Consider the following 23158-nt stretch of genomic DNA (forward strand, 5'->3'; position numbering starts at 1 on the left):
GGGCTGGGCAGAAACCCTCTGGCAAGGGAATGTTCTCCCTGAAAGCTGTGCCTGGTCCCGGGGGGGCATTGGCAACTTAGGAAGAAGCCCGGCCTGGCTGCAGGGAGCAGGAGGCAGCCGGTACGGAATGCAGGTTGCGGCCGGCCCATGCTGGTAGCCGACGCTCTCCCATTGTGGTTTCATTTGGGTCCTGTGGTCTCTGCCCCAAAAGCAGGTGCACCCCCAGCCCTCCCAGGGCTCTCTGCCCCACGGGGGCAGAAATTTGGGATGATCTGTGTTGCCTGCAAAAGTCACCCACACAGGGCTGACCCAGAGGCTCTGAGGCTGTTTGTTCTCATGGCAGGACCAAGCCTGGGCCTCACTCAGCTTCACTTCACCCCTGCCCACTCCCATCCCGTGGGGAGGAGCAAAGCTGCTGCCCTGCAGAGGTGGTTTTGCTGGAGGTCCCTCCTGCAGCCTTTGCCACCCCTGGCCACAACCAGGTAGGGTTGAACAGCTCAGGAGCAGGGCAGGGCGCTGGCCCTGGTGTGGCACAACCTGAACTGTCAGGTCTCAGCTCCAGTAGTGGGTCTGATGGCAAGGGCCCTATCCCCTCCAGCTATGACATCCCTTCCTTCTGCTGTGCCCTAGGGCAGGGGGTCCTTATTGCAAGACCCCATTTCCCACAAAAGAAAAACCCAAATGCACCCCAGAGGCCAGAAATGTAGCTCAGCCCTGTGGGGCTCAGACTGCTGGGTGGTGGGTTACAAGTGCCAGGGCTGGTGCTCACTGCCCTCCACCTCAGGACAAGCAGCCACTTCATCCTGCTGCCCCCCAAGGGGACACCAAACCTGGATCTAAGGGCCACAGCTCTGTATTTCTCAGGGGACAGCAGCTGATGCCATGGGGAACACAGGGGCTGGTAACGCCAAGCAGGTCCTCAGACAGTTGGTCCGAGTTTCTGTTGGTTGCTGAAGATAAAAGTGATAAAGCTCAAGGAGGAAACAGCTCACAAACCTGTGCCAGCCAACTGCTCTGATCCAGCACAGCATGTCTTGGAGGACCTCTGCTGGCACAGCCCTGGGCCACCAAGAGCCCAGGTGACACCAGAGGACAGGGACCCCACCCCTGGGCCATGCAGAGGGCAGCTATGAAACACACGAGGCTCAACAGCTTTGCAATGTTTACTCCTGAAAAAATAATTCAATTCAGAAAGCAGCAAGCCCTGGGATGCCCACATTCCCAGCCCTACCACGGCCGCCACACCAGAGCCTTGCTGGGGGAATGGGGAAGGATGGAGAACAGCACCAGTGGGCCCATCATGGTGTGCGGAGAAGGGGGAGCTTGAAGCCCACCAGTCAAGTCCTGCTGTTGCTGAGAGCAGGGAGCCCCAGCCCCTGGTTGCTGCAGGGGAACTTGGGTTTAGCCATTCCCTATCCATAGAACCACCTTTCCCAGCTCCAGGAGGAGCTAGGAGGAAGCCAAGCCTGAGCCCTGCCAGAGAGGGAGGGAAAGGGGGTGCATTTAGTTTCAGGGAGAAGGGAAACTGGGCCTTGGGAATAGAGATGCCAAGGAAAGGGCATCATGCTGGAGAGCTGTAGAAGTCTTCCCAAAGCAGGGTATGGGGAAGCAAGCTGCTTTCCCTGGGAAGAAGCCCAGTCCCTTTCCCATTATGCTGGAAGGACCTGCTCTACCCATGCTGCCAGAGCAGAGCCCCAGCGAAGGGCAGTGCTGGTGGTGGCAGAGGACAGGGTTGAACCCAGTACCGCAGTCTCAAGGTGCCACTCTGCACACTCCTGTTCCCCTCCTGCATCCGTCCCTGCTGCTGGGTCACACTCAACCTGTGCTGTGTCCACACAGGGCTCATTTTGGCCTCAGACGAGCAGATTTCTTGGGTTCACAACTATTCATTCCTATGCTGGGCAAGGGAGGAAGGAAGGGAACAGAGAATGGAGCTGGGGGATGAGACAAACCTCCCATGACTGCCCCTGCGCAGGCTGGGGGCTGCCAGCTCTCCACACTGCTTTCCTGCTATCCTCCCCTTCCCACAAGCAATAAATAAATAAGTTAGTGTAGTCTAGACCCCGACGCTCAGTTCACAGTGAGAAAACGAAGGGGAAGAGCCCCCGCGACCACAGGGAAAGGGCTGAGCAGCAAATCCTCCTCCCAGGGGCAAGCCAGAGCGTAGCATCCCTGCCCAAGGCTGGGGGACCTGGGCAGAGACCTCTTGCTGCATGGATGAGACAGAGGTGTACTGAGCAAGAGGAGCAGGGCTGTCCCTAGTAGGGGGACACATTAGTACCAAGTGGCTGGGGATGGGAGGGGGCTCTGGGTCCTTCCTAAGGCACAGGAGGGGGAACAGGGACCCCCTCCCTCTGCATGAGGGGTGTACCATAGCAAGAGAGCCAGGTTGCCCATTCTGGCTCACCTCAACGTACCAAGGTAAAGGTGGGGATTCAGAACAAACCCCCTCAGCCTTCAGCAAAAGATGGGGGTACCTGGCCAGGAAAGAGGGAGAGACAGGGTACAGTACCACAGGCAAGGACCATCAAGGAGCATCTCTCCCTCCACAGGACCCTGATCCATCCTGCCCCTGGAGGGGTGCCTGTGTCTGCTCACATCTCACTCTGCAAGGCACTTTCACCCCCTCTCCCACAACTCGGGGGACAGGGCTGCTCCCCACAGAGAAGGTGGGTGAGGACAGTCTGAGCCGCAGCACACAGCCTGGTCCACTTCCATCTACAGCCATCTCCAGCTCCCAGAACTGCAGAGCAAGGAAAGGGGCACCTGACAGCTCCTCGTGCTGGGTATGGGCTGTCCCCTTCACTTCTGCAGTAAATTCAGCTCCTCTTCAGCGTTTCCCTTTTGCCTGTGAGCTGGGCTGCACCAGCTGCTGCAGCCCAAGAAGCAAAGTCAGTGTGTGGGGAGATGCCCAACCCAGCATACAGTCTTCAAGGTGCATCCGTCGTGCAGGAGACAGAAAAGATGCTGGAAGATCCCCTCGTCACCTCTGGGCACAGAGCCAGCCAGGCAAGAGTTAATAAATAACACCTAGCTGGTAGGCTGCAGCACTTGCACATGAGCATGCTGCCTTCTCAGGACTTGGGGACCAAAAGGGGAAGCTGAGGCATTTCTTGAGGCCCCCTCTAGTCTGCAATTGAGCATCTCCTTCCTCCAGCCTTGCCCAGCCAGGGGGCAAATGGAGCAGCGTTAGTAGTCTGTGTTAAAAAACCAAGGTTCCTGGGATGGGGGGTGGCATATCTACAGGGAGGAATCCCCATCTCCTGCGAGGGAGAGGGGGGAGACCACAACAGGGGGCTGGAGGGAACCCAAGATCTCATTTTGCAGCCTGAAACGGGAGTGTGTGTCCAGTCACCAGTCTCCGCGAGCTGCCTCCGACTCTGTCTCTGCACCAGGGGGGTCTCTGGCTTCCCCCGGTCCCCTTCGCTTCCCCGCTGCCAGTCTCACGTCTGCTCTGCTGCAGCAACTGCTGGCACTGCCACTGCCCCCTCCTCCTTGGCGGGGGGCTCCATGTAGATTGGTGTCACTGATGAGGGCTTCTTGGACCTGCAGGTGAGGAGGTTGGATGGGAGCAGGCAGGGATGCTGATCCCCCTCAGGACCCCAGCTCCCAACAGCACTGCTTCCTGGCATGATCTTCCCACTGCAGCATCCTTCCATGGGCATGTATGGTTAAGAAGGGGGGTGGTACACCCCAGGATTGGGCTGAGACAGAAGTGGATGATGCAGTGCACTGGGCAGGGGACAGTGCCATGAGGATGGGGACGTTACCCAGGTTGCCATGCCCTGATACTCACGAGTAGGGGGAGGCAGGGACCCCCACCACGAGGAAGTGGTTCTTCTTGCGGAAGAGCCGCCACAGCCCCTTGTGGTTCCCACGGACATCCAGGTCCCAGATGTGGAGGCACTGGGATGGTGGGGAGGGATGAAGAGGCATCAGAGCCTGGGCACAGGCACCAGGGCCAGGCATCTCCTGGCAAGGGAAGAGCCACCACCCCTGCCCTCACTGAGACACAGCAGAGAGGGCTGAATCCCTTGATTGTGGTGGCACGAGGTGGCCCTCCTTCAGCCACCATTAGTGACAGGAAAGGAGGAACCTGCTCCCACCCCTGCCTCAGGACATGAGGTTTGATCATCACCTCCAAGCAAGTGATGGGAACTACTAGACAAGTGGTATCCCACACAGCAAGGTCATAAGACTGATCTTCTCCACTGAGCCATGCATCTGCTCTGGATGACCCAGTGCCTTCCGTAAACACCGAGAGCTTCAGCATCACCCACTGACAGCAAGAATCCATCTGCTGAACTGCATCCATTTCATAAGCAAACCCAAAACCAACAGCCAGATGTTTCCCAGTGATGCCAAGACCAGTGCAGGAGTGAGGAGAGACCACGTCAAGGGGCTCACCTTGGCAAGCTGAGTCCAGGTGGTAAAATCTGCTTCCTGCTCCATCTTGATGAACATGACATAGACCCTGCCCTCGGTGTCGGGCACGAAGGAGTCCTCACAGGGGTTCTTGCTGTGGTCCAAGACCTCAGCCTCACTGCAGAAACAGAACAGGGAGTGAGAAGGTATCCCAACTCCTCCCTATCCCCACTGCAGAGTACTTCAGACAGGCAAGCAGCAGCTGAGGCTGCCAGGGCCACCTCCCCTCTTTCTTCTGTCCTGGTAGGTTCACCCAGTGTCTCCCAACCTTCCTTCAAGCACTTACCCCAGGAGCCGATGAATTTCGGTCTCGTAGGCATCCTTCCTCAAGCTGTTAGAGGAGGAGAGAACACAAAGAAAAGGGCAGAGTCAGACAGTTTGATAAGCAGGGAACATCCCAAGATGATCCAAACTTAAGACCGACCCAGTGTAACATTAAAAGGCAGGTTGGAACCAATAAATGGAGAGCAGGGACTGCCATGCATCCTGGAGGATGTGGCAGCAAAAACATGACCCTTCAACCTGTCCATCAGGAACACACCACAGCTGAACCAAAACACTGCAAAGATTCCCCAGTAGAAGCCAGTGTGCTGGGGCTGGAGGTTATGGCTGTTGCTCCAGAAGGAAGGGACACATCCCCAGCACAAGGGGACAAGAGTCAGGTCAAGCAACTGTTTCGAGATCTCATTCTGACCAGCACTCACCTCTCCACATTTTTAAGCTGGACATTTGGAACTGTGTTGAACTTGTGCTTCTTGAAATAGGCTTCCTGGGAGGAAAAGAAAGGGCAGGGAAGGAAAGAAAATGGGGTTTGGTCAGGAGTCAGCAGTACTTGGAGGTCACCTCAAGCATCCCTTCTACCTGGAAAGGTGGCCAAGTCAGAGCTCAGCATCAGGATGAGGCTTGGGGGCTGAGGGAGGTCACTCACATGGAAGTAGCCGTTCATGTTGAGCCCCACGATGCCAAAGTGGTAGGAGCGGGAGATGTCAGGGATGATGCACTCCCGGCCCTTCCGCTGCTCGGGCATCCGCATCCACATGTCCCAGTCCCAGAGCTGGGGAGGAAAAACTGCCACTCACACTCAAGCTTGGGTACGTAATTTGGCAGTGTGGCCATCCAGGGACCTTTCTAGCTGCCCACACCAGCTCTAGCCCCTTTGGCCCCAGCCTGCTGGGGCTGTTCCAGCCAGGTCTGTGTCTGGTTATGCGGTCCTCAAGTTGCTGTCTCTCCCAAATCCATTCTGCTTGGGCATCCTTCCCAGTAGAAGCTCAGGGAGAGCCAGGGGCTTTCCAAGAGCTGTACCCACAGGATCTGGATGATGATCAGAGACTGCTGATGGGCAGAGATGGGGATGCATAAGAGAGGATGCCTCTAAGGTACTCACCTTCTCAGGGGTTGGCCACTTTGGCTCCAGCTCATCCTTGTACAGGCTCTTCCGGAGCACCCAGCCTAGGCCTGGCATGGTCTCCACACGGTACAGGAGCGAGGGGTCCTCAGCTGTGTGCTCATAGCCCTGTGATGTTATGGGGGGCATTCAGCACCCTGAATGCACCCCTACCCCACCAAAAAAGGAGGCATCTTGTTCCACTGAGGCTCTCAGCATGGGGAGCAGGGAACAGCCACTGGGAAGGCTGGGAAAGGATGGTGATTTGCCAGGGCACTTCCGAACAGTCCAGGGGAGGACACCCTGGTTTAAATTGGAGCTTGGACCCCAGCCTGTCATGGGAACAACACAAGGCAGAGGTGTCCCTGCTCCGCCATCCTCCCCTGACCCACCTGGTCGTTCCAAGCCGAGATGCAGTACAGGCTCTCATCCTCCTCCAGAAGGTGTATGGACTGGCTCAGAAAGCTGAGGAAAGAGTTACCCAGCCCCTGGTCAAACAGCATGGCAGGAACCTGGCCTCTCCTGAGCAGCCAGAATGCTTCTAGGAAATGCCCTACCCAAACAGGGACCCACAGCTTTACCTGAAGAAGTCCACAGAAATGTCAAGGTCTTCCTCCAGAACCACGGCAAATTTAGCATCCTGTAGGGCAAGGAGAACATGAGAAGGATGCAGAGGACAGGACAGAGCAGCTAGACAGGTCAGAGGTCTCACTCACCGGGAACAGGTTGAAGGTTGCAGTCAGACTGGCTTTGTAGTGCTACAAGAAAAGACAGATTGTTGCCTGGGTTACCATCAACCTGGCACCGATGCAGGGCTAAACCAGCCTCCCTCAAATGCTATCCCAGGTCCCACGAAATAACACTTCCAGGGTTTGGGAAAGGTCTCTCACCTGAGAAACTCTGGCATTTTTAATGCTGATGGGAGTGTGCTGGATTCCTGAGAGGCCAAACAGCTCCACAACATCCATCGGCTCCTGCAGTGGGAAGGTACAAAGCTCATCACATATGTGGGTCTGGATACATTCCCCCCACCCTCTACCCTTGTCTCTGGGACAACAAGAATACACCTGTGGGATGCCCTGCATGTGGCTGTCCTCCTGGGGACAAGTGAGGCTTAAAATGATGCTGTTGCTCGTGACCCCACAACAAGGAACTCGCCAAACTCTCTTGGCCCTTCAGCCCTTAAGTATTGCCACAAGCTTCTGTTAGCCCTGACAGTCTGCAGACCCAAAGTTGTATTCATGCATATCAGAGGCCCCAAAATTCCCAGTCCCCCACTGACAGTGCAGAAAGAAAACAGGTATAGGCAGGAACACATACTAGCAGCTTAATGTCAAGACCACAATCAACTTCATTTTCTCTCACAGTTGCCAAGAAAGAGACCTCTCTGACCAAACATACCTGCACTGGGGTTAGAAGTAATCACATTTAGGCTGACATCTCCACCCCAAGAAGGCCACATCAAGGCCTTCTCCATCCCCTCCTTCTCCATCCCCTTATTGTCCATCCCGCCTCCTAGCCACAAGAGAAGGAGCTCCCACTGCACCAACCTTTCCCTGGTATCCACCATGGCAGCATGGCTGCCCCCTCATAGCTGAGGGATGCTGCTCCAGTTGCCATGGCAATGGATGCTGCTATCTTTAACCAGTCTGATGTGCTGCAGCAAGAGCCTGCATAAACAAAACAGCTCCCCCAGCCCCACAACCTGGCAGTGGTGGGAGAGGCCTGCAAGGGAACAAGCCTGTTCCCTTCCCCATCTCCATCACAAGGTAACCAGACAAGACCTCATGGGCTCATGCAGAGATGAGGGCTAGCAAACTCCTGAGACCTAATAGGATCCCACATGCCTGACCCAGAGCACATCCCATTGCCAGAGTGCCAGAGATGGCAGTGGGATCCTCCAGGGCTTTATAAGGTTGAGCTGACAGGAAGGTCATTGCCCTCTAAAGGGCCAGTTCTCCTTCACCTGTCTTCAGCTTTCATGACCCTTGTGAAAACAAGACTGTTTTGGGTCTTTTCACCTCTCACTGGGTGGAGCTGGACAGGCATGAATGGACTGGTTTCCTCCACTTCACGTGAGGGAGCTGGACAAGAGGCGTTACACCCAGACCCTGCTCAAAGGGCTGGTGATACTCATCAAGTGAGAAAAGGAGATGGGGAGAGCCCAGCATGACCATCTCATTCCTGTAAACCAGCCCCTTTCTGACATGGGGATGTCAATCCTGGGCTTTGGGAATGGCCAAGGCAGCTTTATCCACACCCACGGCTTGGCAAAGCTGACTGACTTTGTGCAGGAGTGGGTGAGGAGCAGTGTGACCCACAGCAGGAGGAAGGGTGAAGGGGCTCATAGCCTGCCAACCCACCAAGGACTGGGCCAGCACCATATACTCCGAGCTGTAGGCCCAAGGACCTGGCTACAGGGACCCCTGAGAGTGCTCTCACCTCGTAGTACCCATCAATGAAGACTGTGATCATCTGTGGATTGACTCCCTGAGCCGACAGCAAGGAGCGCAGCATCCTGGGGAGAGATCAAGGGGCCTGAGCACACCACAGCCCCAGTGGGCTCGGGCCATTCAGCAGAGGATTACAGATCCCTTGGGATGGGGGAAGTGTGCACAATTAGGAAACATGAGCTATTACCCCAGGGCTCTTCCCTCTCCCATGGCAAAGAACCCTGGGAGCTGTTCAAGCAGGTCTCCCCATGCAACCCTGGGAGGAGGCTGGGTCCTGCCAACAGGACAAAGGGGAGAGCCTGGGCCATGCCTGGTGGCACAGAGCAGAGCAGCTGTGTCCCCTGCAAGTGCTTACCTGTACAGGTAGTTGGGGCGGTTCCCTGCAATAACAGCTACAGGCACATCAAAGACTTTATTGTCTTTGAGCTGGAAGAGAACAATATGTATGAATGGGGCTGGGGCAGGTCAGGCCAACCTAAATGATCCCATGCCACTGAGAGCAGGATTCATGGGGCAGGGATCAGCATAGTCCTACCCCTTGACTCAGGACCACATTGACCAACCAGGACTCCACTCAGCACTGCTGGAGACCCTGCCAACTTCCCTCCCTTACCCCACCCCAGACCCAGCTCCCAAATCCCAGCTTGCATCCAGCTGGAGACCTTTGTGCAAACCCTTCATCACTGTGCCAAGGACAGTCCAAAGGCCATAATAGCTGCTTCACCGCTAAATGTACAGGCTCTGCTGGCTACACTGATGTCCCTAGAGCCATGGTACTCTGGCAGCTCAGGCCAGACATAGGGCAAGGGAACCCCTTCCCCAGCATGACCTGACCATGTGTATTCACCTTACCTTTGCCAGGACTAAGGGCTTGCCCAGGGGCAGTTCGCACCATTTAGCTGGTACTTAAGGACAGGGCTCTGCAACTGAGCTGCAAACACACCCGCTCCATCCCTGCCCTCCCTGAACACTCTGCCCCTGCACTCACAGGATCAGGGTTGAACTCAATGGGTGTGGGGTCTTTGCAGCTGCAGACACTGCCATAACCTTCCACTTTGCTGCAGAACCTCTTCCTGCGGCGGTTCAACTCTGTGTCAGGCCAATGGCACTCAGCATCTAGAAGCATCAAGGAGAAAACACAGACTGCTCATCCCCATGACCTCACCTTGTGTGCTCCAGGCTGCACTGCCACATGCATGGCTCTCCCTGAGCTCAGCCATCACCAAGCCTGAACGAGCAACACTCTGGATGTCAGATATAACCCCAGGAGCCATTCAGAAGCCATCCCCATCATACAGCCTCTCTGAGCAGCAATGGGCCATGTTCAAGGCCAACAGTCAGAAAAGACTGGACCAGGCCTGGTTTGGAGAGGTGACAAACAGCCAGACCATGCCCCTGCTTCCCCATCCGCATCTCTATCAACAACCATGCCTGGAATTGCCATGGAAGCCTGAAGAAGGGAAGCTGGCCTCATTTTAAAAATTACCATCCCCATCTCAAACATCCTTACATCCATCCTGGGATCTTGCTACCAGACCCACAGCTTTCACTCAAGCAGCAGGAGCAGCAGGAAGGCATCTCCCAGAGATACCTAGCACCACGGAGCAGATCTTGCTTCCTACCTTCCACAGATGTCAGATGAACTTCTGTCTTCAGCAGTACAGGGTCACCCCATGTCGAGAGGGCGGGCGACTTGGCGTGCTTCTCCCCGTACACTTCCCCTGGAGCAGGGACACAGGGTCAGGACTGTCTGCAAGGGCCCATCCCCGCTGCGTCAGGGCATGAACAGGGCTGTAGCTCAGGGTGGCAGCCTGGCACCTTTTCCCACTGGCCTGTTGCAAGCTGCTGAAGGGACTTGCTCTGTCTCCTTCTCCACCCTCACCCCCAGGAACAGAGCTGCCACTCTCTATGACTTTTTCCCTGCTCATACAGCATGTTGGCCACGGGCTGGGTTTGTCTTCACCTGGCTTCTCCCACAATAAGGAGCCATGCACACTCTCCCAGCCTGTGCAGGACTCACCTCCCTTCTTCCCCACAAATGTCCACATATCTCTCCAGCTCAGAAATGGTGCAACCTGGCTCCCCAGGCTTTTCAGGACATTCTTGGCTGTGTCCTTGAGGTGAAAGGAGCCTTCATCCTGGAACAAAACACAACCCTGCAGCTGAGGCCTGGCTTCTGATGCAGACAAGGAAGGTTCCTATGAATACTAAAGAGGTACAGAGCCCACTCCTACCCTTGAACCACTGAACCAGAAACCTTCAAGAGCAGGTTGCTAAGGTCTCCGTGCCACTAAACCTGCCAGTGGCTTCATCATGACCCACAGGGAGGTCAGAGTAGTTGCAGACTTCTATTTCCTCAAGACCAGATTGTTCTCAAGCAGAGCCATGTGTTCAGTAGCACTTCACACAGCTAAACCTGAAACCCTGAAGCAGCACAGTACTGCTCACACAGCAGTCTAGAGCCCAGAGTCCACAGTGCACCCAGTAAAGCATGCAACTAGGATCCAGAAAGGTCCCACCATATCTTTGTATTTCCTCATGTTCATTCTCCACCTAACCTTTGTTTATTGCTGCAGGCTCTCACACATCTCACACAACAGCTTTTTGCTCTCCTGCCTTGCTGGGCACACAGAAGTACCTGTAGTAACAAGGGGGAGCAAGAGGACATAGGAGGTGATCCAGCCAGGGAGGCATTGCCCAGTGGGGATGTGACATTTAGCCCTGGGAATGCCTGATGACACTCAGGAGGCAACTGCCCAGATAATCTTCAGGGCGCCCTGACTCAAGATGATTTTTCCTTTTGACACTAAGGTCACATACCTTAATGGTGAAGATCAGGATCCGGCCCCGGGCAACCATGTTGAGGAAAAGTACCATGGCTTCATCTTCATGGGGAGAATAGGTGTCAAAGACCCTCTTGGCCATCACATGACCCTGTTGGTATTCAAACGTCAGATGCATCTTTAAATGCTACATGGGCAGCACATGCAATGTTATGGAAATCTGTCCTGGAAGCCTCAGTTCCTAAGTAACACAATGAGTTACTTTTCTGGTATGCCAAGAATTTAGTCCCCAGGCAAGCTCAGCCCTTGGGCCTTCACACACGACATGAAGTGCAATGAGGTCCATAGGACAGCACTACACAACCTCACAACTCCTCTCCTGCCTGCTCCTCAAGGACAGCTAGGTAAGCACAAGAGAAACGCTGCAGGGACTCTCTGGGTGACTGTGTTCCTCTCTGGGAACAACAAACAAGCATTTGGGGGCTTCCTTCCCGGCTGCCCTTTGCCTCGTGCACCCAACAGTTAAAGAGCAAGGACAAATACTGCCCAGTAAGAAAGACAAATGCAGACACACAGGGATGCTTTACCGTAGCCTGATTCAAGACAATCACATGGATCCCTCTTCCCTGCTCCCGAGCCTCATCTTCCAGGACCTGCAAGTGGAGAAGTGATGAGAACCACATGCCAAGACCTCTTATTCCCTGCCCATTCACCACAGCAGAGCTCCCAGACAAGAAGCAAGTCTTTGCTGTGACATTTTGTCTTTGCTTATGGCAGTGATGCCAGAGTAGAAGACAATATGGAGCAGCACCTCCAGAGTCCTGTAGGCAGGAGGGGGCATGCACTCCTGACCTTCTTGTCAACCACTGAAGTGCTCTCACCACTTGCTGCTTAAGGTTTCACCCATTCAGCAATATCCACCCTCCGCTCAGCCAGCCAGCCAGCACCTATCACTCACCGTTGTCCCATCCACAGCCACATAGACCTTAGACCTGCTGGAGTACACCTCGACATCCAAGACCTTCTTGTTGCTGACAGGGTGCCTAGGGACCTCCACATTCAGCATCTCATCATCTACAGAGAAGAAATACCCAGTCTCAATCAGCCAAGACACCTCTAGCTTGTCCCTGCTTGGTGCTAGCCCAGCCAAGCCTCCAGAAGGTCATGCCCACCAGGTATCCCAGCCCAATAAACCATGGGTCAGAATCCACAGGGACAGCAGTTAAGGGAAACACAAAATGGCAACAGGTCTGGCCCCAGCTATCCCCACATAGATGTCTGCAGCCAAAAGTGCTGAAACCTTGAGTAGATAGAATGGGTATGGGAACAACCTTTTCTATTCATTTTCATTAAAACCACATGCACAGACCTGTCTTTTATGCTGTAGCTGGCCAAAAGGCTGCCCCGATTTGAAGAAATTACTTCCCTCTCTCGAATTTCCTTGCTTTCAAAGAAAAGCAAGATGCTGCTCCTCACCATAGTCCTGCGCAGACTCCTCTTCCTCCTCATAAGCAGCTCTCCTGGTGTCCAAGATCAGCTTGATGTTCACAATTACAGTCACAAGCAGGAAGAGTACAGCACCTGTCTGCAATGCAGGACGCTTTGCATTAGCAACATGTAAGTAATAAACCCAAAATCAGCCCACCTCCTTGGCAGAGGCTGCAGGGCACCCCAAGAGATCTTGCAAGGGATCATAATGATCTGTCGTTTCCCCTGTTTTCTTCCGGGGAAAGGCAAAGAGAAGGAAACACAGGTGACCAAGTTTTACATTGAAACGCTTTCATCAACTGGAGACATCAACTTCTTGATACATGAGAATTAACCCACTTCCAACAAATCCCTGCTTCCAGATCTGCAAGCAGATTCCTGTCAAAATACTGCATCAAGGTTGAGGGTCTGTGCATGTAAAGAGTTTGGCAATTCAGAATTGCAGCTCTCACAGTAACCTTAACTTCTGCCTCTCCTGCAGCATCACTACTCTTGTCTCTCCCTCTGCAACCCGAGGATGTATTCACAGGGATAGATGCTGTGCGACTAAAGCGAGGCAAAGGGAAGAAGCTGAGGTCTGACCTGAGGAAACCACACTGTGCAACAGGCTGCAGAAAACAGGCCACAGCCTTACTGTCTGCAGCCATCTTCAAGGCAACCTGCACGGATGTCAACACAGAGGGCGATGGGAAGGTCCAGGAGTTATGGAGCAGACTATGGGAACCCCTAATGTGAGCATCACCACTGCCCATGGCCATGTTGCTTCCAGACCAAGAGGATGGAGAAGTACCTGTACTTTAAATGCACCTTGCTCCTCTTTTGCTCATTTTCAGCCTTTTTCCTGGTATTTCGATCCAGCATAAAGCAGAAACTGCTCCACACTAAAGGGGCCTTTCCTGAGGCAGAGCCACACAGGAAGACTTGGACCACAAACATCCCATGTAGGGAAATAATCCACCTGCAGGTGTAAGCTGCAAGAGCACATCTGGCCATGGCCAAGAGGATGGTCTTAAAGCTGGAGTGCTGGCCTGGGATGCAGGACTGAAAGATAAGACCTCAGCTGAAGCAATTTGTCTTTGCTTGACTTAGGGAGCTTTGTGACCCAGGGCCCAGGTGAAAAGGTGACAGCAGCATGTGGTGGCCATAGGAGTCTGCACAGGAACAAAGTCCCTGCCCAGTACCTGCAGCCCTGCCCCAGGGCTGAGGAACAGCTCTAGCCCAGAGCTCAAAAGTCATGCAGACAGAGGAGGCTTTGCCATTGGATTTAAGACACAAAGCCCTGAGCAGCTTCTACCCCCAAAGCTAACACCACTGCAGGGCTCCACCAGGCTCCAGGCCAGGAGGGTCCATCCAGCTCACAGCAGAGCCACCACAAAAGCCGAAATCTAACTCCTATGCTGCTGAATCTGTAGATTCATCCCATGGGCCAAAAGCTCTGGCCCCTTGGCTCAGCCATCAGATGGTTTCCAGTTTCAGCCGGGCAAGCTCAGGGTCCTACTAATCTCCCTGGAGCATCCCAAGACCCAGCATGGAGTCCACAGCAAATGTGGAAGAAGAGGGGAGAGGTTGGTGGAAGCTGCTCATAGCCTGGTTTCCCTGCAAGGGGATGTTGAGACAGGTCTTGGGTGATTTTGACTCCTCCCTTGCTCCTCAGCCTCCAAAAACTTGCTGCTTAATAATATGTGCCTTTTTCAGCTCTAGGATGCTCGATTCTCTGAGGTGTGGTATGGGGTTGTGATAACACACAGGCCCGGCCTTGCTGAGAGGCACTAACGGGATCCCTGCCTTACCTGGCCAGCTACTGCCTCAAAGCTATGTATTGCTGCTACCTCTGTCAAGCAGCCAAATGGGTTCAGGAAGTAACTGAGGAAGAGGAAGATGGCAAACCAGCAATAAGACACACGACGATGTAACTGTCACTATGGCATTTTGGCTTGTTGATCTGCTGTTGAGTCAGCAGTATAAGCACCTTTGGGATCTGTGCACAGAAAGCTTTTAAACAGGCAAGAAGAGAGCCTTGGGCTCACGGTGAGGAGCAGGCTGTGCCTGGTGGCCAGCAGCAAGGCCACTTTACCAACCTGCCTCCAGCCTGGTCAGCACTGCAGACATGGGGCAGCAGCCCTGGTGACCAAGGCAGCACTAAGCAAGGCCAGCAGCTGGGTCTAGCAAGGCTGGCTCAGTCAGAGCTGCTGATAGAGGCCCAGCTGCTATAGACCTGTCTGCCCCATACCTGCAACTCTGGTTTACATATTTTAAGCCCAATTTTCATCTGTGTTTTAAGCCACAGCAGTGACACAAAGGAGAGAGGTGACAGCAGACAGGCTCTAGCCCATTATCCCCAGCAACGCCTACCTCAATGACCAGGCCTGTTCCCAATCTCTGAGCACTCCAGGGGATGCAGGACCAAGCCCTCTCATTCCCGAGTTCCCTCACGAGTCTTCGTCCTCCCAGGCACACGCAAAACCCTCCCCTGCTCCCTCCCACAGCAACCAGCTGCCAGATCTCAAGCTCTGCTCATCTCAGGAGCAGCCCCTTTTCTGCAGCTCGCTGCTGTGGGGCCAAACCCTTCCTGTTCTTACAGCCCCAGACAGCCCCCAGGATGCCGACCCTGCTGAGGATTAGCAGTTTTACAGCACAAGCAACCAAGCCTGCAGCTTTCCCAGACGCCAGCTGCCTCTGGGGCATGAGATCCTGTTATCCAGCCCTATTTTCTCTGTCCAACTGTTGTGTCTTATACCAGGCTTGGTTTGCAAACTAAATGGGGCAAGGATGGTTTCCCGCTGCAGGCTGAGTCCTGCAGCACTTGGCATGGGTCCGGAACCAGGAGGGCAACATTCAGTCAGGTTTCTAGATGAAAGCTTCCCAAGGACACCTGGATAATTATATCTCCTGCTACAGCCACCCAACAAGTCCATTTGTAGCTGGAAATTGCTGCTAGGCATGTCAGACCCTTCCACGCATGAGCACAGAATCACTGGAGGTAACTTTTTGGGGGACAAATTACGTCTCCCCAGCATGTTAGGTCACCCGGACTGTCAGCAGACCCACTTCCATCCACACAGCATCTCCGCAAACTCACAAATCCTGCAGATTATCCTTCCTAATCTACTGCAGGCCTGCGGGTGACTCACCTGGCACAGCTTCCGCAGCATGCGCTGGTTCATCAGCTTGTACTTCCAGGCAAGATACCAGCTCCGCTTCTTGTGGGGCTTGATGGCGGGGTTGGGTTTCCACTCGTCCATAGTCACAGGGGCTGGCACAGCCGTGTGGGGCGGGGGTCAGGATGTGTGCTGCTCCCCTCTCATGTCCATCGGGGCTACCTGTCAGGATGGGATGGGAGCACAGAGAGGGAGGTGAGCGCTTTCAAACCCTCTCCCCAGCAAAGACACAGCCTGGCACAAGTGACCATCAATAGCACTCATGTACCACAAGCAAAAGCCCCATGGAGCCTCCCCACCTGCAAGCACCCCCACCTCTGCAGGGAGCAATCCAGGAGGCCAGACTTTGCTGGAGGACTGTAAGCAGGGTGATGGGAAGCCCCTGAACCCATGGGCCAGTGAGGATTTCTGCTCCAGGCCGCCTTACAGAGACCACTGCAGTGCAGTGGGCCCACTCCCACACTCTGGAAAGGTGGCCAAGAGGCAGGAGCTGGTGACAGACCCCAGACCAGCAGCCATCATGGTGTCATCACTGGCCATATCTGCCTGCAGGGTCCCTGGTGGGGAGAGGCATCCTCCCCACTTGCAGCAGGGTGGCTGTGAAGCAGCACCATCCCCACTCTGGTGCTGCTGATAGCCTACACATGGAGCCGGAGCTGGGCCACAAGCCCGCCGGAGATCCCAGCACCCTTGGGGCAGAGGGCCTGTGCCCAGGTCCTGGCTCCGTGCTGCGACCAACCTGCTGGGGCTGGGAAGGGATGCAGAGGCCCGGCAGAGCCAGGGGCCTGGCCGGAGCACAGACCCCGGCAGCGGGGCCGGCCACGGTGCGAGCCCACAGCAGCCGCCCGGAGGGGAGAGAAGGACCGGGGCACCCTCAGGGGAAGCGCGCCGGGAGCCGGCGATGCCGGGCGGGCACCGCAGAGGGGCGCGGACACCCGGAGCGGGGGACGCGGGGCAGCGGAGGAGAACCGCGAACGGGCCCCAGGCGGGGGGGCGGGAAGGGAGAGCCAGGCGCCGGAGGCGGCTCGGAGCGGCGGCCCAAGCGGAGCGGCAGCGGGGGAAGGCCGATGCGCGGAGCCGGCGGGGTGCGGCCCGGCCGGCGTGCGCGGCCCCGCTACTCACGGTCCAAGCGGGGAGGCCGAAGCCGGGCCGGGCCCGACTCACCGGTGCCACGGCGCCGCGAACCCGGGGCCGCGCCGCTTCCGGCGCCGCAGAGCTGCCACCGCCTCCGACGGGGGGGGGACACGGGGCGCGGCCAGCGCTACCCCCGCCCCTATCCCCGCCCCTCCGCGCCGCTCTGCGCTGCCCGGCGGACCTCGCTGGTGCGGGCAGGTGGAGGCGGGAGGCGTGCCCTGCGCGGCGGGGCGGGACCGCGGCTCGGGCCGGGTGACAGCGCGGCCGCCGCCGCTGCTGCCGCCGCCCCACCCGCATGGAGAGCGGCGGGGAGGCGCTGCCCGCCGACCTGCGGGACCTGGCCACCAAGGTGGGGCGGCGGCCGCCTGCCGGGCTGCTGCGGGGGCTGCGGGCAGACACAGCCCCCGCGCCGCCAGCACCGCCCGCACCGGCCCGCGCCGCCCGGCTGCCGCTCGCCGAACGCCTCCGGGCGCTCCGCCTCGATATGGTGAGTCCTGCGGCACCCGGGGGCACTGACTGTCGCACCCCACGGTAACTGCGCACCGACTGCCCGCAGTCCCCTGCTAACTGCCGTTCTGGCGCCCCCCCATAACTGCCCGCAGCCCCCCGGTATCTGACCCCCTCGGTAACTGACCCCCCGGTAAGTGCCTGCCGCTCTCCTCTAACTGCCGGCCCCCGAATAGCTGCATACCCCGGTTAACTGCCCCCTCCGGGATAATTCCATCCTTCCCCCGTAACTGTCTGTCGTCCCCGGTTATTGTTCCCCCCCTCTCCGGGATAGCTGCATCCCCCCCCCCGGGTAACTGCCTGCCACCCCCCCTCTAACAGCCCCCTAATAGTGCCCAGTGCCCTACCTGCATTTTGGGGTGTTCCCCCTTTTCCTCTATGGGTTCCCAGTTCATATCCCCCCACCCTGTCTTTGCCTCCCAGTCTATAGAGCATCCCCCCCTCCCGGGGTCTCACGGACCCCTCCATCCACTGCCGTCCTGCCCCCCCTCCTCACCCCATGGTTCCAGTGGGGATTGGAGTGTTCCAGAGATCAGGATTTAGGGCAGGGACCTTCGCCAAGGGCATGGTGATGGGTCCCCCCACCCCCACGGGTGTCACCCCGTGAGTGACAAGGCACAAGCATCGCTGGGAGCTTTCCTGGGGTTCGCTTCCTGCTGGGGCTTCTCTGGTGGCTCGTAAAGGGTTGTGCTCCCGTGGCTGCCTTTCCTGAGGACCGTGGGAGTCTTGATGGCAGCTTTCTCGCCTCCCTCTTTCTGTGGAGGGAGCAAATGCCTGCGCCTCTGGGAAACGTGGCGAGATTGGGCAATGGGTTCAAGTGCTGCTGGGGGAAGGGACTCTCCCACACGTGCACACACGGGCCGGGTGGGTGGGAATGAGCATCTTTTCCATAGGGAAAACGCCTAAATACACCCGCATCCCTACCTGCCACCCGGGGCACTGCTGCTTTGCCCATTCCATATTCCCCATCGGTGCTTTCATCCTCCTTCCTCTTTCATCCTCCCTCCATTGCCAGCTTCCAAGCTGCACTCTGACCGGAGGAGAAAGGTCTGTGGGCCCTGAGTTGCTCAGAGGAGGAGGAGGAGGAGGAAGTAGCCATGCTGTCTGCCCTGCCCAGGTGCAGGCAGGGTCAGCCCCCAGTCTGCAAGGCCTGATTTCGGCCGTGTGTTATTAACCTTGGCTCAGAAAGCCTTTTCCTTTCTCGGCCCTGGCTCTTCTTGTTGCCTGAAAGAAGCAGGGACACCTCACACTGAGGTCAGCAGCTTGGGAATGGCACCTGGATGCCCAAAACCCAGCACAGGGCTCTCCCATCTCCCCATCCCAATGAACAAGAACCAAAATCTCCCCTCCCAGCCGCAGAGACCAGCAAACCCCAGTGGTCCGTGGTGAAGCTGCCCTGGGAGTGGGTGGTGGGAGGGGAAGACAGCAAATTCCCACTCTTGCCTCTTGCTCCGAGGAGGATATTTCATCCCTAGGGATGAAGGTGCCTGCAGGTTTCTTGCATGTTGGGGAGGGGAATGGGACCGTATCCCCCCTGGGAGGAGTGTGATGGTCCCCTGTATGGCTGTCCTTGGTACAAGGTTGGTGCTGTGGTGCTGCATCAGCACATCTGGATGAATACAGAGAGCAGCTGGACCTCGATCTTCTCCCACACTATTCTTGCCTTGCTGGAGAGGGGGTTTCTTGGGGTGCAACGGGATGTGCCAGGATGGCCTAAAGTACCAGCAAATCGATGCTCAACTTTTTCCACAAACCATATGGAAAGGGGGGAGTGTTTTCCCACCCTCTGTGTTCCGGGTGGCTCCCCGGCATCTCTGACAGCGCTGTCGCAACGAGGCAGAGAAAACCAGGGAACCCCCTCATCAGGGTTCCCAGCCTTCCTCCTCCCGCCTCTTCTCCCTGCCAAGGCCAGATGCTTTAGCAGCGTGCGCAGAAAAGTCCATTGTAGGCAGTTTTTGAAATAACTTGCCTAGAAAGGAAGTTTCTGCACTCCGACGCTGGCTGCTGCCCCAATCCGGGCACATCGCTGCTATTTTTCATGTAAATCCAGCTTGAGGAGCACGGGGAGGGGATGGCGGATTTGTGTTGGGTCTCTACAAATCATTGCCCTTTTTTTTGTGTCCTCTGGACTGAGAGGCATCACGTGCTAAAACCCTGGCTGGAGTTTTCCCAGGCTCCTTCCTCGGATGCTTTTGTTGCTGCGCTCGCTGTGAGACCGGAGACGGGGGTCTCAAGAGACCGGCAGGTCACCCGGGGGCAGGCGGGTGATTCTGAGGGTACCGGATGCTGGGGACCGGGTGCTGTGCTTAGAAATGATCCTGTGGGATCGCCTGGATTTCCGTCCCAGCTTGCTGGTGCTGCGGACAGGGTGTGTTTTTGAACCAAGTCTGTGGGCATCCACAGCTCCCAGGCTGCCGGTACCTGTCCTGCAACGGGTTTCTCTCCCCCCGCTGCTGTCTTATTCCCTTTCCTGGCAAAATATTTGCGTCCTGCGCAGGGGAAATCCAGTGGCTTTCGGCGGCCAGTATCACACAGACAGGAATGTCTTGGCACACGGGGCTTTCCGTTAGGAAAACAGATGTTTCTGCAGCAACTGAAGCTTTGCAAAGGCTTGGAGGGGTAGGAGTCAGTGAGGCAAGTCGTGTAGTCAGCAGTGCCTGTTCCACCCCACCATCCTCCCCTGTTCTGGGAGTGATTTGAGTCTCAGGCTCCAGATCCTGCCATGTCACATTGTCACCAGGCTTGGATTGGACCCTAAGAAAAGGGGAAGTAAATGCATGAAGGGACCCAGCCAAAACAGCCTGGGGAGGTGCTATCTGGACCATCAGCAATGCCCTTGCTTGGTCTTCTTGCCTTGCCACCAGCCTCCTAGAGCTTGGGGGATGCTCTGGGCTCAGATCTACACCCAGTGCCTCCAGTTCCTTGCTTATTCTTGTCCCCATAGGAGACAGTGACATAAGTGCTCTGAGTTTATTTGCCTGAGGGGGCTGGTGGCTGGTAGGTGCCATAAGCCACTGGCTGCAATGGTTGTGTCCCTAAGTCTTGGACAGGGTCTCCTGGGATTATTCCCTGCAGGGTGTTCCCCTATGCCATGCTGTTCATTAAACAGCTCAGGAGACCTGTGGCCACTGTGGTGACACCTCTGCCAGGGTGTGCTGGGATGTGGGGTCACCTTGGTCCCCTCAAACCCCCGTGTTTCCTGTCTCCCCACCAGGCCTACCTGCGAGCGGTCGACGTGAAGATCCTGCAGCAGCTGGTGGTGGTGAATGAGGGCATCGAGGCGGTGAAGTGGCTGCTGGAGGAGCGGAGCATGCTGACCAGCCGCTGCAGCAGCCTGGCCAGCAGCCAGTACAGCCTGGTGGAGAGCCAGGCGGCCTCGCGGCGGGGCAGCTGGGACAGCCTGCAGGACCCCAATGACCCGCTGGACAGCATCTCCGTCGGTAGCTACCTGGACACGTTGGCTGATGACATGGATGAGTATTCCCAAAACGCTGCCGAAACCGCCGCTGCATCCGCATCGGGCAGAGCTCTGGTCAGGGCGGAGCAGGATTGGGTCAGGATCGACCCTGAGAGGGGTCTGGCAAAGCAAGAGAAGGGCAAAGCGGAGCACGAGTGGCCCCACGTGGACGTCTCCCCACCCAGGCTGCCCCAGGATCACCGGTTTGCGAAGGAGCCCCAGGTGGCCAACGGGCATTTGGGCCAGCAGCTCTCCCCTGTGGAACCAGGCAGAGACACCAAAGTGCCATCAGGGGCTGGGGAGAGGCCAGGGAAGGGGAACCTGGGTGGGAAGGCTCACAAAGCTGAGGCTGACTTTGAGAACTGCAAACTCAACAGCAAACTGCACCTGGAGTATGATGCCCACTGGCGCTGGCTCCAGTCTCAGGATGATGTGACGTTCTTGTAGCCCGTGGCTTCACGTTTCCCAGTCCAGCTCTCCCAACTGCTCGCTCTGCTTCACTTGTCTCCGCTTGGGAGAGCTGGGGTGGCTGGAGAAGGGGGGACAGGCTGGCTCAGTGGTGCTGCACTGTTCCTCTGACCCCCCTGTCAGTGTTTGGTGATTCAGCCCTAAGGGATGGGGTGCTGGCCCTGCAGCAAATTTGTGGGAGGGGGGAGATGAGATGGGTGCCCATAAATTTAATCCTTTGCTCTGGGGGGGTGGTTGCAGGTGGCTGGTCACTCCTCTGTTGTCCTTGATGTTGGTGGCAGGGAAGGGTTGGTGGGAAAACCTGGTGCAGTGGGACCTCTCCCCTCTAATCCTCAGCCTTCTATCTGCAAAAACTGGGGACCCTTCCTATAAACCTGCTGCTCAGAGAGGACAGGAGATGCTCCCACACATCCATGGTGGCACCAGCATGCTCAGTGCGAGGTGTGGGGCAAGACCAGCAGCAGGTCATCCCTGTTGGATGTGCTCATTTCCATCACTGTCTTCAAGGCCAGTGTCCATCCAGGGTAGAGTTGACCTGGGGCACCTGGGGTTTGGCCTCAGCACATGGGGGATGCTAAAATCCCCTTTCCTGTGTGTGAAGCCCTGCCTTGTTTGAACGCCTTCATCTGTGCCCTGTGGAAGAAGGATGATGGTGCAGACTTCCCTTCCCAATGTGATTACACGAGAAGGGCAATGCACAGAGTGGGAGATAGAGATCCAGTTCTCCCAGTTTGTTTCTGGACTGTCTTCCACTATGGAACCATGTCCTGCTGAAACCCCAGGATGTGGCAGTGTACAGGCAGCCTGGCAGAGCCTGCGGGGCTCAGGCTCAGAGAGGCTCGTGCTTCCCCCTGACACAGTGTGGTGGGGGTGACGACTGGGATTCTCCACCTGTGTGATGAATGGTGCCAGGTCTCTACCCCCTAACAGCAACCAGAAACATGAGGCTTCTCTGCCGGGGTGGATTTGCAGTGACCCTGCCCCGGAGTCATCTTCTCTGTCCTTTTAGCCTTGGCTTCTGCCTGTGCCTTTTACTGTCCACGCACTATGCCCCCCAGCACACTCCTCGCTGGCTCGTAGAGCATGGCTTGAAGCTGGAGCTGCATGAGAGCTTGGGCAGGGCCTGCTGCCTTCATCAGATGATGCAGGAAGGACCTGAGCATCGTGCTTCAAGGAGAGGGGCTCTTCCACATGCGTGGATAAGCCATGGGTGCATCTTCCACCGGCACAGTGCTGTGACGGCTTTGCTCTCACCATGATGCCATCATTCCCCTGCTTCCATGGGTCACAGCCTGGCTCTTCCCTTGCTGGGGTGGTAGGAGTGGGGACAATATCTGATGTCCATGAGAAGCCAAGAGAGAGGGAAGACCTGGCTGTGACTCTCCCTAGATGTGAGATGTGAGCTGGCCATGGATAGGAAGGTGGTTGTGTGCATGACAGGTTCAGCTTTGTGCCTCCGAAGCAGCACCTTCAGTGGAAACTACACTCCATACTGAGAACCCCGAGCACCCTCCCTTCCGCTGCAGATCCTCAGGGCTTTCCTGGATGGACAGGGAGAGCAGAACAGCACCCAAAATTCCAGGAGATGGCACCTGCTGAGGACTTGGGGGAATCCCAGCAAACTGGGACCAGGTTGCTCTATATGAGCATCCCATCTGCCTGCCCTGGCGCAGCTTTGCTTGGCTTGCCATTGCCTACAAGCAGCTCATGGCTCCCTGTGTAGCTCCACTGCTGCTAAGCCACCACGTCCCCCAAGGCTGGCTGTCCCCCGCTTTCCTTCTAGCCCTGCATGGCATGAATCAGCTGAGAGTCCCTGGGGGAGACAGGGTAAGTCCCACAGCGCTGTTAAATCATTCTCATAAAAAAATAGCTGGCTTAATAAATGGTAGCGTTTCTCCCAG

The 23158-nt window shown here is 56.5% G+C and overlaps 2 protein-coding genes across 4 annotated transcripts; one reads left to right on the top strand and one right to left on the bottom strand.

The window, feature by feature from the left end:
- Window positions 1-1145: 1145 nt before the first annotated feature.
- Window positions 1146-18279, bottom strand: POMGNT1 (protein O-linked mannose N-acetylglucosaminyltransferase 1 (beta 1,2-)). 3 transcript variants are annotated; one of them, XM_030494271.1, is made up of 22 exons: window positions 18257-18279; window positions 15665-15853; window positions 12522-12630; window positions 12004-12119; window positions 11633-11698; window positions 11083-11196; window positions 10283-10400; window positions 9885-9983; window positions 9251-9378; window positions 8618-8688; window positions 8252-8327; window positions 6700-6783; window positions 6526-6567; window positions 6391-6449; window positions 6202-6274; window positions 5810-5938; window positions 5354-5479; window positions 5130-5194; window positions 4712-4756; window positions 4408-4543; window positions 3797-3906; window positions 1146-3546 (listed from the first exon to the last, which is right to left on the bottom strand). In XM_030494271.1, exons 2-22 carry the CDS (start codon window positions 15773-15775, stop codon window positions 3444-3446), a joined length of 1980 nt encoding a protein of 659 aa, XP_030350131.1. In that variant the 5' UTR covers window positions 15776-15853; window positions 18257-18279; the 3' UTR covers window positions 1146-3443. The 3 variants fall into 3 exon arrangements, with proteins under 3 accessions (XP_030350131.1, XP_030350129.1, XP_030350130.1); XM_030494269.1 differs by lacking the exon at window positions 18257-18279 and adding an exon at window positions 16856-16966; XM_030494270.1 differs by lacking the exon at window positions 18257-18279 and adding an exon at window positions 16814-16898.
- On the top strand, window positions 16975-23158 carry LURAP1 (leucine rich adaptor protein 1). The gene is made up of 2 exons (XM_030494272.1): window positions 16975-17312; window positions 20547-23158. The coding sequence occupies exons 1-2, from the start codon at window positions 17121-17123 to the stop codon at window positions 21234-21236; spliced, it is 882 nt and encodes a 293-aa protein (XP_030350132.1). The 5' UTR covers window positions 16975-17120; the 3' UTR covers window positions 21237-23158.

The sequence above is a fragment of the Strigops habroptila genome, chromosome 8 (assembly GCF_004027225.2).
Source record: "Strigops habroptila isolate Jane chromosome 8, bStrHab1.2.pri, whole genome shotgun sequence".
NCBI lineage: Eukaryota > Metazoa > Chordata > Aves > Psittaciformes > Psittacidae > Strigops > Strigops habroptila.

What these genes read in the sequence shown, in the direction of transcription:
- LURAP1 (XM_030494272.1), top strand. Translation starts at nt 17,121, where the DNA reads ATGGAGAGCGGCGGGGAGGCGCTGCCCGCCGACCTGCGGGACCTGGCC. An exon ending in GGGCGCTCCGCCTCGATATG is followed by an intron (nt 17,313 to 20,546) that starts GTGAGTCCTGCG and finishes TCTCCCCACCAG; the next exon opens with GCCTACCTGCGAGCGGTCGA.
- POMGNT1 (XM_030494271.1), bottom strand. Translation starts at nt 15,775, where the DNA reads ATGGACGAGTGGAAACCCAACCCCGCCATCAAGCCCCACAAGAAGCGG. An exon ending in GGAGTCTGCGCAGGACTATG is followed by an intron (nt 12,120 to 12,521) that starts GTGAGGAGCAGC and finishes TCTTCTCTGTAG; the next exon opens with ATGATGAGATGCTGAATGTG. An exon ending in TCCTGATCTTCACCATTAAG is followed by an intron (nt 10,401 to 11,082) that starts GTATGTGACCTT and finishes GTTTTGTTCCAG; the next exon opens with GATGAAGGCTCCTTTCACCT.